This window comes from Amblyomma mixtum, chromosome 2 (genome assembly GCF_055824585.1).
Source record: "Amblyomma mixtum isolate Tamu chromosome 2, ASM5582458v1, whole genome shotgun sequence".
NCBI classification, from domain to species: Eukaryota; Metazoa; Arthropoda; class Arachnida; order Ixodida; family Ixodidae; genus Amblyomma; species Amblyomma mixtum.
Window position 1 is genome coordinate 41967743 of NC_143013.1, and position 17929 is coordinate 41985671.

The window sequence follows — 17929 nt, forward strand, 5'->3', positions numbered from 1 at the left end:
GTGTGCTACCTTTGGTTATGCCAGCGCACCAGAAAAGCGTTCTGAGATCCATCCGCCTTAGAAGCGCTATGTTTGCGCTAATTTCAGCGTGGGCCCGTGCAGGCGGTCTGCAGAACCTTGACGCTTTGTTTCTGCTTAGTCTCTGGTTTAAAAAAAGCATCGCCCTACTCCTCACTGCTCGGATCAAGTGCTCCGCAAAAGGGGATGCCCGAGAGGTTTTGTTGACCGGGTCCTTGCACAACGCCTATTAGGAGGATCTTACATCAGCAAAAGAGAACGCAGTGTGGTAGCACCCGAGAGCCACGTGGAGGATGATTGATGCGCTTCCCATGACGTCAACGCACGCCCCGATCATAACAAACGGATGTTTCCTCCGCGCCCGGTCAGTTAATGCCGGAAGCTTGGCGTCTTCTCTTTCGAGAGGGCTCACTGATGTGCGCTGCACGTCGCTTCAGTTCCGCGAGTCACTGTGATGAACGACACGAGAAATACGAGACGAGAAAACAAAGAGGTGGCGATATTCGTCTGCTTGAGCTTATTTGCGAAACTTGCTTGAGCTTCCTTGCTCGAAAACCAACGAGCAAGTATCTTTTCAGGTCCTTCTGATAAACGCATAGATTTAAATCAGGCACAGTTTTCTTTCTTGCCTTTGTTTCCTTTCATTCGAAGCGACCAGCTTACTGCCTTATCCAAAATTTCGCTGGGACACCTTTTTATCTTATGTGTTGGCAATTGGATAGCATTAGAAGCTGCTGACGCCTTTACCGAAAGCGAGGTTACTTCTGGTCTGGTAAAGTTCCTTCCGGTATGGTGACGTCACTGCCCTCCAGACAACGGGCGAATTTTATGATCGACGACACATTTTTTTTTTCCCCGATGAGGCTTTTAATGCTTTCGCATTAATAATTTGGAAGATTCCAGGAGAAAGAGAATTTGGGTTAGTGTATAGTTACCTGCTAAGAGATGCAGTTATTGCGCTACTTCGCCGAGCCTTCGTACAAAATGAATGAATGAATTACCTTTCTCAATATGGGGCTGGAACTAAGGCTGTGGCTAAGGGAGTTTGATAACAGGGCAAATGACATTACGGTCTAGAGAATATATGCCTCATCCCGGATAAGGGAGCCAGTTTTAGCGCGATTCAGTTGCTGTGAGTATGCGTAAGGATCTGTTTACGTCACCGGCCGGCTCAATGTTTGTTGCGTAGAGATGTACTACATGCACACGGACGTAATAAGCAGGACGACGTTTCTTTCCTGCGCTTTGTGTAACATTCTAGCTCAGGCCTCATATGACATACATACTAAGCAGCTGAGTTACAGTTCATCATTGTCTCCTTTATCACCGCAGCCCACTGAACACCACTTCCAAACGTGCTCCAAAAAACAAAGGCCCCGTGCTTCTGCGAATGGGGGCGTGTATTACGTGCAACGGTAGACTCAAGGCGATTGGGATATCGGCCCAGATCTGATAAGAGGTGAAGCTGCGGCGACGAGGTCCGTGGCACTATCTTGTTCTTCACCCGCAAAAGAAAGGGCGTTATCTGAGCGACCCGTTGAGTGACAGCCCTGGCGCGCCTATCCTTTTTGACGTCCTCGTTTGTTTACCGCTTTGTTGCGCAACAGGCCGTGCTCAAGTGTGCGCGCCTCCTCCGGATTTCCGCTTGGACGACCCCGATGCGGGCTTCGGGTGTCGCTCTCCGTAAACGAAGAGACGGCGCATGCGCGTGCACCCCAAAGCAGCGGGAAAGGGAAGGGGGTTCGGGTTACGGTTCGGTGACATCGCAGCCGGGGGAACGGGCATAAGCAGCCGCTCTCTATAGACTCCGACCGATCAAAACCGTGCAGTACTATGGAGGCTAAGCAAGACTGCTGCTATAATCGCGAGACGAATTCACGAAGACGTTAAAACGTAAGCCCCGCTATGTTTGAAAGGTGTGCACTGGCGCCACTACAGCATCACTAATGGCTACCGATCAAACACCACCCAATCTCCATGCAGTCTCCAATCGACCTTCTCTCAATGCAAGTGACTTCGCTATTTTGTATCCCCTGAGTCGAACTGGACGAGCTTGCACAAAGCTGCACCCTTTTTGTGAGACGGCGCATAGCACTGAGGACGCATAGTGGCGGCCATGAGTGCTCGCTCCAGGAAGCGACTTAATGTCTTAACAGAGAGCCCCTTTCATTCAAGCTGCTCCTGCAATCGCCGCTGCCACTGTTGCAAGGTTAGAGCACTGGGAACACTCAACGATGCACTGCGCTCAATGGTACAGCTTGATACCCGGGTACGCGAGCAGTACGAATGTCTACGCGGCAGATATGTCCGCACGGCATCCGAGACCCCTGTCGGAATCCAGCAACTCGCCGCATTTTGCAAGCCTATAGATGCTCCGTCTTACACTGGGTTGGCAAGGAAGTGAGTGAGGCTGCTCAAACCATCAAATAAGATTCAAGATAAGTGTTTTAGCACAGATGTGACGTATTGTCGTTGACGTATGCCTGCTGCGCATGCCCAGTGGCAGGTGCGTGGCCCCCACCTTGCTCCATGCCGCGCAACTGCGCGTGCGCAGCAGGCATACGTTAACCCGGCATAAGTTTAAGCTGATACGTCTCCGCCATGCCAAAGCTCTCCATTACTCTCATGTACTAACTTTATGGCGTCTGTAAATTTGCCTGGTTATCTGCCCTTCCTGCTTGGACCACATGAGGTCTGCAGTATTATGTAAATAAAAAAAAAATAGAAAAAATACTGTGCACAATTGGCTGGTACTTTTGGCTGGAATATGGGCTACCGCTCGCTCCAGCTGCAGTCACAGGCATGGGCCAGTTAGGAGCCGCTCTCTTGCGCGGTGCCCTTAGCACTGCGCCTTCACATGCATGAAGCGACCATGTTTTCGATGGCTGTTCAAGCCCGCCGTCCGGAAAGGAGGTGCGTCACAAGTTGCGAGTCGAAAGGGTCCTATTTTTCTTGTGTGAAATTTGCTACAGCAGAAATTTTGGCATTGGGATGTGAAATCTAGCCCAAGAGACGTTTCCTTCTGTCACCACGCTGGCGATCTGCAAGATATATACTCGAGCAGACTACCGCAATATATGAAGAACGCTTTTGTTGCAGTGCTTCGGCGTCTCATTGTTGCGCTATTTTTTCACGCAAGCGATCAAACCCGACGTTTCTCTAGCATTGAAGTGTCGCAAAGTGATTTTTTATTATAACGAAGGTGTGCGTAGCACGCTGCAGTGATTAAAAGCTGCGGCTAAAGGATACAAAGAAAAGCTGGGCAAACAGCAAGAAATACAGGGGACAAAAGGTTTGCGCACGAACAGCGACAGCTTTTGAGAACTCATATCCTTACCCTAAGCATTTGAACGCTTTTCGAGCTGATTTCGGCATCCCGCGTGTACAGGTGAAAAGTAACGCAGCGTTCTATTCTTGATCCTATAGTGAATCGAACGAGACGAACGCCAGAAATAAGTTACAACTAAAAGAAAAAAAAATGGAGTGGGGGTAAGGCATGAAAGAGCAGATAGCATCAAGCCTCCAAGCGCAGCGACCTCTCTCTTGCTTGTTAGAAAACAGCTTAAAAAGGGCTTGTTTACGGAGCCGACGTTTCCAGTATTAAATACACGTCTCGATCATTAAAGACAAGAAAGAAAAATATCTCAAAGACATTCCACGTGCATAGCTGTTGCGTGCTTGGCCTCGTTCGGTCCTCTCGAACATGAACACGCGTTTCTTTCTCGTGTTTTTTTTTCTATTTCTCTTTTTGCACGGGTGTGCGGGTAAGGGGCGCGCCTGGTGTCTATTGATCGTGAGAGCTGATGCACTCAAGCACACCTGTCTCTAACATCGTGTGGAAAGTTTTTTTTCGGCTTCTCTTAAAAAAGTGAAATATAAAGAGAACGGAGAACGATACTGGGGGAGGTCGAAACAGGCCCGAAATAGAGAAGACTCTGTGAGAACTGGAGCGCAAAAGAAAATGAAATACGCTTCCGGCTCGCAACGCAAGTCGAAAGGGCAAAGGGCTCTGAACGCAAAAGAAAAGTGAAGCAGCAGAAACAACGACAAGGGCGGAAAACAACGGCTTTTTTTTTTTTTTTTTCTCCGCGGCTGTTTACAGCGCCATTTGCTCATTTCGAAGGAAACTAGGGTGGCAGAACGAAGAGCTTGATTCACGTTTAATTAACGTCACAATGGGAGTTTTTCACTGGCTGTGTCTCAAAGTGAACTGCAGTACGCGGGGCTCACTGTTTTGTACTATTATATCGCTCTGCCTCAAATACATTTTGCTCCGTTTACCTGTACAGCTAGTAACCAGGGGCCGAATTTGCACAACTGACAGAGCTACGACACCGTCCAATGGTCGTAAGCCTGTCAGCAATGATTTCTAGCAAACAACAGTTCGGTTACGATAGCCATCACGATAGGCGCTGTGCAACCACAATCTGTGAATAGATTAAACCTTACCATATGTATTTTAGCTCCACTACGATGCCTACATCGTTCCAAACTTCCCTTCCCTACCTCACAGTACAACGACTGGAGGGTTGTGGAACGACATGTATTTGTTGTCAGGGGATCAATGGTTGCAGGCTCATGTGCTCGATGGAGTAAACCGCAGCGGTGGTGTAGTGGTTTGGGCATCCGCCTCGCCAGCGGGAAGTGCGGAGTTCGATCCACAGTGCCGCCGGGTATCCACCAATGATACAACGGGTGCAAGCTAACCCTTGGTCTGGTGCTCGGCTTCTTGGGGGTTGAATGATTGAGGCATGGGTCTTTCACCCCATCTTGAGCAGAGGAAAAATACCTCGGCGCTCTTTGGCCACAGATGCCCCTGTGGTCGCAGTGAATAAGGCATGAAACGGGCAACGCCGTACAGCAGGAGTAATGACGTGCTTAAAGGGGCCCAGAAACACAATCTTAGTTAACTGTTTTGCCTGTTGATTGCATACAGTGAGTTATAATGGTGCTATTAGGGTCGGTAATACCGCGTATATTCCGTTTTTTAATATTTTAATATCCTCCCAAAAACAACTTCATGGCTCTGATGGTGTCGCCACACAGTGGCGGGTTTTTAGCAGCGGATATGACATCACCTGGCGCGAGCTTGATCGGACAAACAGTAAATATACTGCAAATTGTGTGAATAAATAGAGACACATTTTGTCACCTGTCTGCGTTTTATATTAGATCAACAAAAACAACTTGTTTGTCTTAGATAAGAGCCCTGCAAAGCAAGTAAAATAAAAATACACCACCAGGGGCGCTCTGGCATGGAAACGACGCTGCCAGTCTCAGCAAGAACGAGTTACAGAGAGCAGGCAGCCATGGGGTACAAACTTCCGCGACGTGCTCTGGCTGGCTGTTTTGATTGGTTGCGCCAGGTGCCGTCATTGGGAGAGCGAAATAGGAGTGGGAAGCCCCGCCAAAATTGAGTTGAGGGCAGCGTTTTGTTTGCTTGTATTTTCAAATTTCTTCACTGAATAACTCCCGTTCCTGTGCATCGATTCCTGTAATTCGTTTTAAGTCAGCATCTGTGTGACATAAAGAACCCACCTGAAGTATAGCCGGTATCCCCCCAAGCAGTGTTTCGCAACCCCTTTAACAACGCATGCTGCGCGTTGACTTAAAAATGCAGACGCTAAGTGCACGAATGCATTAATTTCTGGGGAAGGTCAATATTATTTACATGTCATTCGAGCAAGTGTACTACTGACCTGATTTGAGCTTCAGTTTTGCCTCTTTTTGTGCAAGAATATTGGTACGTATCGGCATATCACGTTTGACACCCGTACTTCCGCAACCGGTTCGGCATGCCCCACTGTAGCCTTACACGTGGTCATTAAAACAGCGCCGAATCAAATCAAATGAAATCGAAGAGAAGCTTATTCGCTCTGCGACAGCAAGCAAGACGAAACAATGCTGCCTTTCGCCGACAGAGTGAAGAGCTCCGCCGCACAGCTCAAATGTTAGGTCAAACGTCTCACGACTAGCAGAGATGCAATACACAGTGAGCCAGAGAGACGCATACGCAAGAAGAGGTTGCTGCCGCGAAGCATCCGGTAGGAATAAGGACTGCACTCGGCAATGCCCAGGGCCGCGTGTGACGTCAGAGGAAAAAAGAGAGAGAGGGAAGCGACGCTCCTCGGCGGCGAATCGCGACTCGTTCATTTCCTCTCGCCAGCCGCCTCTTGCCATTACTGTAGTCGTCTATCTTCCGCGGCCGTTTCTTCCGGCCCTGCCGTGGCTCTGTGTACACACACGCGGACTCGCGGGCGCAGGCACGCACAGCCGCGGTGGAAAGGGCAGACTGCCGAGCCTCCACGGCGGTGCGTGTGTATCGATCCAACGTCGCTCCAGACCGTCTCGGAAGAACGCGTCCCGTAGCTAGCCTCCCCCTCATCCCTTTTTCCCGCCCCTCACGTCCTATGCCTCCTTTCGTGTGCCGCTGGCGTGCGGCAGCGAGCGACGCCGGCCAGTGGTGCTGCGGGGGCAAGCAGCACACACACACTCACAGCCCCGGAGGAGGCTGCAGCATCCGCCCTTGCTCTTCCGCATCACCGTCTTCTTCAATCCTCCTCCACTTGCTCCCTGAAAGATGGGATCGACCCCACTGACCCGTTTGCTTTGCCGTCTCTCCTCCCCTGCCACGTTGGGTTGGCCTTCTTACCCCTCCCTTTTCTCCCTCTCATTTCTCTCTTCATCCGCCAGCTCGGCTGCTGAGAGTTCCTCGGGGTTCGGCTTTCCAACATGGCGACAGGAACTCGGAAGGAAGGGAGGTGCCTACTTGACCGCTCATCCGCCGACTTTTCACATATGATCTTGGCAGCAGAGACCGCGCTAGCCGCTTGACCTGCGGTTTTTGACCCTGTCGTATAAGTGCATGAATGCATTCACTCCCAAGGCTACTGCAGTGGTGGCATTTGCATGGAAGCAAAATGCAGGAGCCCTTGCGTAATAGATAAACTGGGACAAAAGCCCCAAAAGCTGCTACAAAAGGTGACTTCCCAGCTTGACTGTTAAAAGGGCTATTAACTGTTAAAGCGCTATTAGTTCGATCACGTTTCCTTCTAATTTACCTCCGATAAAACCTTTTACTGCCAGCGTGGACACGTTTTCCTCCGCATCCGAAGTCCTATCTGCCTATGTAATGCGATCTACTTCCTCCCTTCCGTCAGGACACAGTTTAAGAAACTCTCCCGTGTCCTGTTGTTATTCACGAGGAATAGTGAGCACAATTTAAAAGCGAGTGAGACTGAAGCACTGGAAGACATGAGCAGAAAATATAAGCGTTTCGTGCTTGATGTGAGGTCACTTGGGACAAGCTGGGACGCACAGTCGTCAGTGGCAGCAAGCGTAGAGAGACGCGGCTGCTGACCTAGCTCTTGGCACGCTGTATTCAAAGCGCAAAAATAGAAGAAACGAAGATAAGAAGAAGAGAAAGGAAGTAAAGCAATAAAACACATACTTTTCGCCGGCGCCAGCCCCGTCGCGCCGTCTACAACACTCTGCTTAAAACAGCATGCCTATCTCTTGCTGCGTAAAAGCGTTATCAATTTCTCTCGGCTCGAGGGTGAGCTTACTCTTCCGTAAAAGGAAGCACTTCCTTGCACCAGACAGCTACGACGTATATATCGTGAGTCTCTGGGTACCACAATCCAGGAGATATATTAAAACTTTGTTTTAATGATGTCGGTCTCACCATACGTTGCACTCGGGACGTTGCTTTCACTTTTAAGCTGGAAAGTATGAACAGGCGCGGAGTACCGCGTTCATAGCCCCAGGCGTGTGAAATAAAATAAACTACAAATATAAATGAGAGCACTTGGCGACCGTGCCGGTGCTGAAGTTTAATGGTTCAGGCAGCAGAGAGCAGCTGCGAGGTAATTAGGCGTCGCGAAAGGAACGAAACGTTCGCCCACACTTCCGTCTTTTTCGTTACTTTCCGTCTTTCTCGTTATACCACCCGTCTCGGGTAAGAATTTCGAAGCAAGCAAGAGGAGAGACTGCAGCTCCAGTTTGGAAACTGCGAAGATGTGGTAGACAGCCTAAAAGCAAAAGTGAAAGATACGAACTGGAAGCGGGCGACCACATGAAGGTGTGCGTTCGCGGCCAGTCTAGCTGAACTCATTTCCGAGGCTCGCTCTTTCTTCCAGCAATGTTGGGAACGAGAACCCCGAGGCCGTGTTCTGGCGAGGCTTTGAGCGCGTGCCGATTTCGCCGACAACTACATCTGCGCTCCGTGCAGAAGCGGAACTGTTCTGCAGTGCGCGATGAGGTTGTGTATGCTAAGCTGGAAAATGGCCGCGGGAAGGAATTGCTTTTCCATACTAATAGAGATTGTAAGGGCCCATAGTTTTAGTTTCCCGCAAACTAAAGTTTTAGCTTCACGGCCTCGACGCCCGATTTTCATTTTGCGTAGCTAACGAGCTGTCGTTACCTGTGTTATTAGTTTCTATAGACTTCGTTATCAATGCGGTATATATATGAATCATTTCTATGACCCGTCGCTTCTTAAATAGTCACTGAAATACCTTCTGAGGAGAGTACATAGAGTCACTCAATCACTGCATTGTGCTGTCATGAACATCTCAGCTAAACAATACACTTCTACACGCAGCGGAGAATCCACAACCGCGCGCAAAAGCTGGCGAGCCCTTTCCGGTGACTGTTTCAAACTCTCGCTCTCCATCGTGTCATGTGTCTGTGTATGTCAGTTACGAGATGGCTATTGGTCATATTCGTTCAGACGTCATGCAGCTGCCATGGCCGCGGCCAGACAGGCGCGTCGCTCCGGTGAGTCAGGAGATTCCTGCGCAAGTCGGTAGCCAGCGGAGCAGCGCCGACCTTTGAGCGTGCGAAAAGTGACTAAATGAGGGGGGAAAGCGCGAAGACGCTGATATTCAAATTTGGCTACAGATAACTCAGCTTTTACAAAGCGCGTCAAAAATTCTTGCTGCAGGATATTCGTGAAGAGGGGTCCCATAACATCCCAAGCAACCCACAAATTTATTGAGAGCCCCTTTCAGAGCCCGTTAAAGGGACACTGAGGCCAACGACATCCAGTTTTTATTCTCAGCAAAAATGGATTGTTGCGCTTTTTATGGGTGTTTTCTTTTACAAAAGACGCATGTATTGCGGCAAGGAATGAATTAAAAATGAAAAATTTCTTTTCCCACTACAAACTCGTGACGTAAAGAACGAGAAGGAGTCCGTGACCATTCGGAAGCGAATGGCAGTACAGCCTAGCCTCGAGGATCCACGCAGAAAAAAAAAAAAAAAATCCGCACTTTGCTTCCTAGAACTGCCGCTGGTGGCGACAATTTCGTCATTTTTTTTCACGACTCATATATTGCTTATAAAAGCTCTTTTTTCAGAGAAAACAGTTTTTTTCATCACAACGCGGTAATCTATCAACTCACGGGAACTCTATTTTGTTCTCAGTGTAAGACAGCCTGGCTGTTGTGGAGCGTGTCAAATAATCTATACAAGCTGACTTCAAATGCTGGAGCACATTTTACTGATGTCTGTCTACACTAACAAGACAGCAGTGGATACGGAGCAGGATTCATTATACTTTTGCGACTATTGCTCGTATTTTTGCTGACACTCGTCAGTCAGAATAACTTGAAAAGACGGCGACTATAGGTGTCGGCTAATCACAAAGCGATACCACGTACAACTAAATACAGACAGTTGAGTGAATATGATCGCAGAGCCAAAAATGATCGAACTGTAGCGAACCTGCAGCAAAAATTCAAAAGGAGCCTAACTTCTAAGTTTTTTTCAAACCATTCACCTGTCATCTACGGCTACTTTAGAGTCCGTAGACATATGGCGCATCGCTGAATTGACGGAGAGTTCGGTGTGGTTTGCGATGCGGCAATGAAATCATGTGCTATATAAAAAAAAAATGATCATATGGCAGAGCGCATCCCACAACACATGCACCAGAGCGTGCATACTTATTTTACTCAGCTTGAAATGTACAGTCTTTGTCAAAAGTAACCAGGCTGCACGTTTTTTTCTTCTCAGACGTATATTAAAGCTATTATGCTAGCCCTCAAGCTCTAAATCTCTGCATGGTAAGAAGAACCCCTGTTCTCACATTCAAATAACTTTTTGATCTTTAGGGAGGGCTCTGTTATACGAATGGGAAGCAAACTATGGAGTATGGTTACTTTTGACAAAGACAGTACATTACGAGACAACAGCGCATGCTTATACCGTGCAGCTGATCCGGCAGCCGGTGGCACGAAAACAAATAGCGCATGCGCCTAATTAACATATCTCTCTCACTTTTACAGCATACACTTCATTCGAACTAGCGTAGTGCTGCTATGAAGCAATGAAAATTTTCACGCATTGCTTTAAATCGCACGTGTTCAACCGGACAATACGAAGGAGAGCGTCTTTTGTCTCCGCCCAGTAGCGAAGCTGCGGCCAGCACCGTTCCACGTCACGCCGTTAACAAAGGGAGAAAAATGGACAAAATAAAAAAAAAATCTAGGCGCCTGGGGAGAATATGGGGAGGAAGGGAACCCGTTCCGTTGCCCACTTCGTGTCGGCTTTCTTCTCCCCTGTTCTCGCATGCCGCGATGCATCCACAGCTCTGGGGACAAAAGGGAAGCGAACGCAGGCGGAATGCTGGGCGCTTTCTGCCCGGCGCGTATATCGTATTTTCGCGAATTTAACGCCCTCTGTAAGATTTACGAGCGCCACGTCGAATTTTCGCCCAGTTCTCCAGCATGGTGAGGAGAGCTTGTCGTCGTTTCTGTTTATGTAGCTATTATTTTATGTAAAATAGAAAGAAATATTTTGTTCCGAATCAGAGAGGACGTAAATGTTCTTAACTACCGTACTAGCGACAGAGCAATGCAGTTAAGACGCTGACACTTAATTGCAGCGACGCCCGCTAATGGTGATCCCCAAGAGATCAGCGGCAGCGTCACGCAAAACCCTAAATTTCATAGCTGCTGTAGCTTAATGTTTGATGAAAAGTGTTTAAAATGCTTCATTATTGTGTCCACTCAAGCAATGGGACAAAATAGCCGTCAGGCTTTTTTGCGGAAACCACAGTGCATAAAAGCGAGCAATTATTCTGGGAAATAAATGTAGACGAGATCTGTAGTACAAAGTTGGGTCCCCACAAATTACCCGATTATTCACACAGCGCCTAAATACGTAAATTTACTGAACAGGCTCCTAGAGATTACGTCGTGAGCTGCTAACTGTACTCTAAGCTCAAACAGGTGAGATGGAAATAGCCGACTTTATTTCGACCTCAATGACGGCTCGTCCGTTCCCTTGCGGTTAGTTTCTAAGGGAGCAATGGTTGATATTTTAAGGAGTAATTGTTATGGCAACGCCGTTAGTTCCCAGAAGGACTAAATTATATGCCCCCCTAAGTCCCTTCTGGCTTGAATATGCTCTTTCTTCATTATGCCTCGCACTTTCTGCCTAGCTCGCGAGTATTACTCATGGAAATCCAAGCAGTGTACTGCACGAATACGTGATACTTCTCGTTTATGTATATTATTCAAACGTGGAGCAGTATTTTAATATTTCTAGCAATAGCATTTTGATATTTAGTATAAGTTGGAGGAACATCAGTGTTCTTAGCTGTAGCAACGCCGATGCGATTAGCTATTTGTACGCTAAATTGTAGATATCGGCGCATTCTGTTTAACATTAGAAACCTTATACAACCTTCTTTTCCAATGCCAGCACTACACTCCACTAGAATTCCACAAGGACCAGATTTTATTACATCCTAACTAGCATTTCACTCATATTTGTAACACGCCGGTTAAGATTTTAAGGACGCCTTCAAATCACAAGCGAGTTGCATGAAGCACTAAGGATGCACGATCGAAGGCAGGAGAAAGTTGGCTCTCACTATTGACAGAGATCGGCCTCGAAACTGAAGAAAGCTTAAGAAACAGATCACTACTTAAGGCAAGGTGCCGCAATTGAAATGCCAATTTATCATTCTGAGGGATCAGAATAAAGGCAGCGGGGCTGCTTACTACGCGGGCGCATTTAGTGTCTTCAAATCGCTTTATTATTTCGCATTCTCAGTTTGAAGGTGTCCAGGATGGTGCGCTGCTTGGGTTCGCTAAAGCACGGGACGCAGCACGCACTGCTCGATTGGCAGCACAGGGGGCGGGGGCAGCCTTTGCCAAATGGAGTCGAAGCGCTCACAGTGGTTCCTACCCCCCCCCCCCCCTCCTCTCCCTTCGAGGGCCCGGGCCACACAGCTGCCTCCTGCACGCAGCCTGTCCTTTTCTCTTCCGTCACTCGGAGCTCGAGCCTCGCGCTACGGCCGCTTGCAGCCGTCACTGCCGCGAGATAAAGAGGCCGAGCGCGCTTTTGGCGGCGTGCGCGGGTGCTGCTGCCTTAGAGCGCTCTCTCTCAGCGGGGGAGCTCCAGCCACGCAGAATAAGGCTGGTGGTGTGCGTGTGTGCGCGCGCTGTGGTGGCTGCGGCATCGATCGTCAGGCGCCAAGTACAGAGCGCGCCAGACCCGGTGCTCGGAGACTCTGGGCACCCCCCCTTCCCCGCGTCTTTCCTTCCTTCCATTTTCCTCGCGGGATGGGCGTGGCACCGGCCTGTGTGAGAGACGCTGAGCCCCGGCTGCACAGGCCCTCCTGAGCGCACCACTGAACATGCGAAGTATTGAAGGACACAATTCGCAAAACCTTCCGCAATAATATGCCAGGAATCCTACACAGAGCGAAAAGATACCTTAAAGTAGCCAGCGAGAGAGGCGCCGGCCCGCTGCGGAGGCTGTAGTTGCGTTTATTCTGGTGAATTTTGTGCTAACTTCATGCGTGGTTCGTGCTAACCTCGAGCCGCGAGCACTTGTTACCGATTGTTTTGGTTCGAGGCGAGCGTTTCGGAGGCCACTTCCGTGTCCCGATTATTTTTTAGACGAACTGTGCTTTCTTTTCACTGTCGCAAGTCAAGATAAAAGTAAATATCGCTGAATAGGCGTGCACAGGAGTCTCGATAAAGAAGAGGGGATGACGATCATAGCAGCGCCTTTTCATGTCTTTTAGGTATAGCAAAGAAGAATAGGGGACAAAATTTGCGCCCTCGTCCTTCATGCCGATTGCGGAGAAGCATTCAAAATTCGACATCTGTAAGCGGTGTAACCTGTTTAGGCCGTGCAAGGACTGAAATTATTAGTGTGCTTGTAGCCTCTAGAGGACCAGGAGACCGGCAAGAGCCACATAGCACGATTAAATGACAATTCCTGTCACTCATGACTCTCCCCAGAAAAGTGGACAAGCGCTGCAGTCACGTTCCACAGGTGTTGCAACACGACGGTGGTGACCGTTTGCGTATCGCGCTTAACGACAGAACAATCGGTACTAAAGTAATAATGGTAGCCAAAAGTATCAGTGTTGCAAGACATGCCAGAGTAATGCAATAGTAAACGCATTTAATTTATTTCTATTCGCCCAATCCCCAATGTCATTGCACAAATTCAAAACAATGTTAAAACACCACTTGCTTGAATCCTTAGATGTTTAATAACGTTTTTGTGTTTGCAGTCACTATGTAACATTCATTTGCTGTACAATTCTTTCCTTTTTGTGTCTTTTTGCCTTCCTTTTTTCTTTTCTTTTTTTTTACCTCGGATTGTTGTGCATGCGCCGGTTTATGTATTCTGTTCATGTAGCCATAGGAGGCCCTATTTGCAGTCTCGACTTTTGGGCCTCCTGATGTACATACCCCATAACCATGTACTGTAAATACGAAATAAACTTGATTTGATTTAAAAAAAAAACACATATACACCATACCCGTCCGCAACAGTCGTGAGCGCTCTGACACAGCGCATCTCCACACCACACCTGTTGCACGTTAGAGTGATCACGACTGTACATGCGTCGCTACAGTACGGCAGCGTGCGAATGCCCACCTTGTACGAGCAGCTGGCTGGAGTAGGAGTCGCTCCCCTGGAGGTTCTTGAGGGCGCAGGTGTAGTTGCCGTTGTGGGCCACCCCGATGTTGGACACCTCGAGCACCGAGAAGTCCTCGAAGGTCTTGATGCTGACGTGGTGAGCGCCGTCGGCGAGCCGCAGCCCGTCGCGCAGCCACTGGAAGCTGAGCGGCGTGGCGCCGGACGCGGCCGAGCACACGACGCGGACCTTCTCGCCCCGCAGCACCGTCTTGGGGAAGTGGAACGGCTGCACCTTGGGCTCACCTGCACCCACCGGGAGAAGAGAACAGAAAGGTCAGGGCGACAGGTAGAATACGAAACGCACAAAGGCACAACGCATAAAGTTATCTCTCGCTGAATATGCAAGCGGTGACAGGGACCGATTTAAACGACGTCTGACGACAGCTTCATCTAGTTACTGTTCTCAGTGAAAATTGGATCTTCTCTGGATCTTGCTCCCTTCGTTGACGTTTGTCCGGCAGCAAAATACGCATTTATCACCGACCAAATCGCATATATAAATCTTCCCAACAGTCGACTCATACTCGTGATGTCAGCACCGGAATGGACGGGTTGCCACCGTTTTGAAGTGAATGGCGGTGTACTGTAGCCTCCGGGATCCGCGAAATAAACGTCGGTGTTGACGCACACATTTTACTTGCCAAATCGGCCAGTGGTGGCGCCATCTGCATTTCTTTTTTCTGGCACTCTCTAGCTTATAAAAGCTCCGTTTTCGGTGAGAGCGGTCTCTTTGCGATCAGGACGCGCTAAACTATTGACACAAGAATACTGTATCTGTCCTCAGTGTTCCTTAATGGACGGAGCGAACGCCACCCCAAGAGAGGTCAAGAAAAGTATTGCGTGATCGCTGTGGCCCCACTTCAATGACCGTGAAATGTTGACAGAGGTAACGCTAAACACTTTTCCCTCTCCCACGTAGCCAAGAAGTGAGAGCGATAGCTGTAGGGCTTACTTTCAGGCAAATATGTACTACTGCTAACAGGCGTATTTCGGACATTTTCAGCACACGAATACATTGCTCCCACAGATGAACACACTTGCAGTGCAGTGTAGTGTAGTGTAGTGTAGTGTAGTGTAGTGTAGTGTAGTGTAGTGTAGTGTAGTGTAGTGTAGTGAGTCTGTGGGGCAATTTGTGAACCCCAGCATATAGCTTAAATTCGAGGCCATATCGCCTATGAACACTGCGACGAATTACCGAGGCGCTAAAAGCCACAGGCTACGAAGGTCGACGAACCTAGCCCCATCCAAAATAATGTAAAAGCCTGAGGCATGAATCACACCGGACACGAAGATTAGTCATCACAGAAGTTGTGGAGATTAGTTGTTTACGGTGGCCGCAACTTACAGGGTTAATTGGAGAGACATGGGAGGACCCTTTGCCCTGCAGTGGGCGTAATCAACCTGATGATGACGATGATGATTTGTGCCCAGCCACATCTGTCGTTTTTTGACCGCCCGCGACAAAATTTGTAGCATATTGTCCATCAAACATAGGGACGTATTTTGTAACGATTCTTTTTCTATCCATCGTTTGACCTTCTACAATTAGTATTTACTGACTGTGACGTCAGGACTGATAACTAACAGATGTCATTCGCCAGATCCGGTATTGAAGGCAAACGCTCCCGGCCAATGGAGAACGGGTGAAAAATTGATGAGAAAAGGCGCATTATAACTCATAAAATATGGCCCCGGTAAGTCATTTCAGCGCACAAACCGCCGGTGAATAATATCTCGCCATCCCTCTCAGATTTATTGCCTAAGCCTTGGGAAGGAATGAAAATGCGCCTTCCCTCACTGCTTATTCCCGTAATCATACTTATTTCGTCGCATATCGCTGCATCTATGCATTTACTATTTGGCTGTCACCCACGGTGAGAGATGCACGCTTTCATGCGAGTGCGCAGAAAATGAATTGCCAGCCTCGCTTGTGTGTTTCAAACTTTTTTCAGGTTCTGTTTGTGCTTCTCGAGTATAAACAACGTAATTTTGCGCGCGACAGCAGGCACCCTTTCTAAGGAGGAAAGGGATGTAAAAAAAAAAAAAAGAGCATAAGAAGGACCTCAGCGAGCGAACAGACTGGATCGCTCCAAAAATAGCGTCGCACTGCGAGTAACATTAAAGTCGCCACAAGCCACGCGCACGCACACACACAGGCTTCGCCCTAATATCGATTTTACGAGCCGCGAAAATGTATTCTATTTTTGAAATGAAATCCTCGTCTTTCTCTCGCACTCTCTCTGGGTTGGGCAGGGCCATTGTGGAGCGAGCCGGTGGTATCTGAGCCCCGGCGGCGTCTAATCTTCGGCTCGAAGCCCGTTTCTATGGAAACCAAGGAACGGCCGCAGAAAGGGAACAACGCATTTTTGTTTCAGTCGGCGCTGCGCCGACGCCCGCATAGCGGACCGGCGGGTGTTTCGTGGATGGCTGCGCGCCTCTGAAGAGCCACACCGCAGGGCAGGCACGACGATTTCGCATTTCCCAGAAAGCTGTATCCCCGATAGCGTACCGGCTGCTGCCGCGTGCAGTCTTTCGAAACAGCGGCCCTAAATTATTTTTCAGGGGAGTGCGTTCTCTTTGCGTCGCAGTCGGCCGACCGTGTAACTTGCGCCTCGCTTTATTATGGTAACTCAAGAAGAAACGGGCCGTTCCTATGAAACTACGTTTACATGTTTAGCTGTTTTGTGCGGTAGATTCAGATGCAGGTTTCATCGTTATGGTTATAATTTAAATTAAATGCGGAGCGAATACAAAAATCACTCAGCGGTGGTCCCGGGTTCGAACCCCGGACCAGGACGAATTTTTCTTTAACTGCGAAGTTTCTGAGAAAGCTGCATAGCTTTTTTTTGTAGCCGTATGGCTGCGCTTGGGTGGACTTCAATGAGTAATTACTCCCTTATTACAAATCTACTCCACCTTGGGGGATTCCCCTAAACATTTGGTCAACACTGTTCCCACTTCGAGTTATTGATCAATTCGCTCTCGCCCTTCCATAAGCTTGCCGTCCCGGTTAGTTCAATTGTTAGAGCGACTGCTCCGGTGAAGCAGTGGTCCCGGGTTCGAACCCCGAACCAGGCCGAATTTTTCCTTAACTTTCCTTTTTAGCCGTATGGCTGCGCTTGGGTGGACGTCAATGAGTAATTACTCCCTTATCGCAATTATGGCTCTAACACCGGGCCGAAAATTTGAAAATTATTTTGTCTCGACCGGAAGGCAAACTGTTCAAAAGCTGCAAAAGGGCACAGGACAACGAGCGTTTTTCGGCTTTCAAGACCATCACCTGTAATCGTATACATGGCCGGCGCTTTGCTCTGTCTCTTCTCCATCTTTCCGTCCCGACATCCCCTGTCCCTTGAGTGTGGAGCAAAAAAACATACTTTCTTCTACTTAATTGTCTCTGAGCCGTTAAATAATAAAAAAATTAATTACTCATTGATGAACACCACAAATTAAAAACAGATAAATTATTCTATGCTTTCCTTGGTTTCAGCGACTGTTGTCTTCTTTTCACATTTACAGTCTTTGCCAAAAGTAACCAGGCGGCACGGTTTGATTCTCAGTCGTATATTAGAGCTATTATGCCAACTCTGAAGTTCTAACTCTTTGTATGGTAAGGAGATTCCCTGTCCTCACTTTCAAAGAACTTTTTGATCTTTAGTAAGGGCTCTACTATACGAATGAGAAGCAAACGATGCAGCCCGATTACTTTTGACAAAGACTGTACATGTATGCCATAACGAGTCCCTCATTTCCATACACATGCCAGCTCAGTACTCCAGTCCTGTTAATCTTTCCCACCAATTCCTTTTTCTGCTCTTTTTCATTTCTTTCCCTGCACAAGCAGTGTCATTTCTTCCACCGATGATTAGCTTACCAGGGAATTTTCAGTAAAGAACTCAGCACAAATTCTACTCAAAGTTACCTTTGGATTGTTTAATGCTGCAGAAATCCCAGTACA

General features: G+C 48.3%; 1 protein-coding gene across 3 annotated transcripts in view; it reads right to left on the minus strand.

Moving 5' to 3' along the window:
* The window catches only part of LOC149359118 (cell adhesion molecule Dscam1-like), a 128697-nt gene that overhangs the window by 43021 nt on the left and 67747 nt on the right, over positions 1 to 17929 (minus strand). For 2 of the 3 annotated variants that reach the window (XM_089571352.1, XM_089571349.1), the window contains exon 2: positions 13930 to 14214. The exons of the other annotated variant lie outside the window; for it this stretch is intronic. In XM_089571352.1, coding sequence (XP_089427478.1) covers positions 13930 to 14214 — 285 coding nt within the window. The remainder of the gene's footprint in view (positions 1 to 13929; positions 14215 to 17929) is intronic. 3 annotated transcript variants of the gene reach the window in all.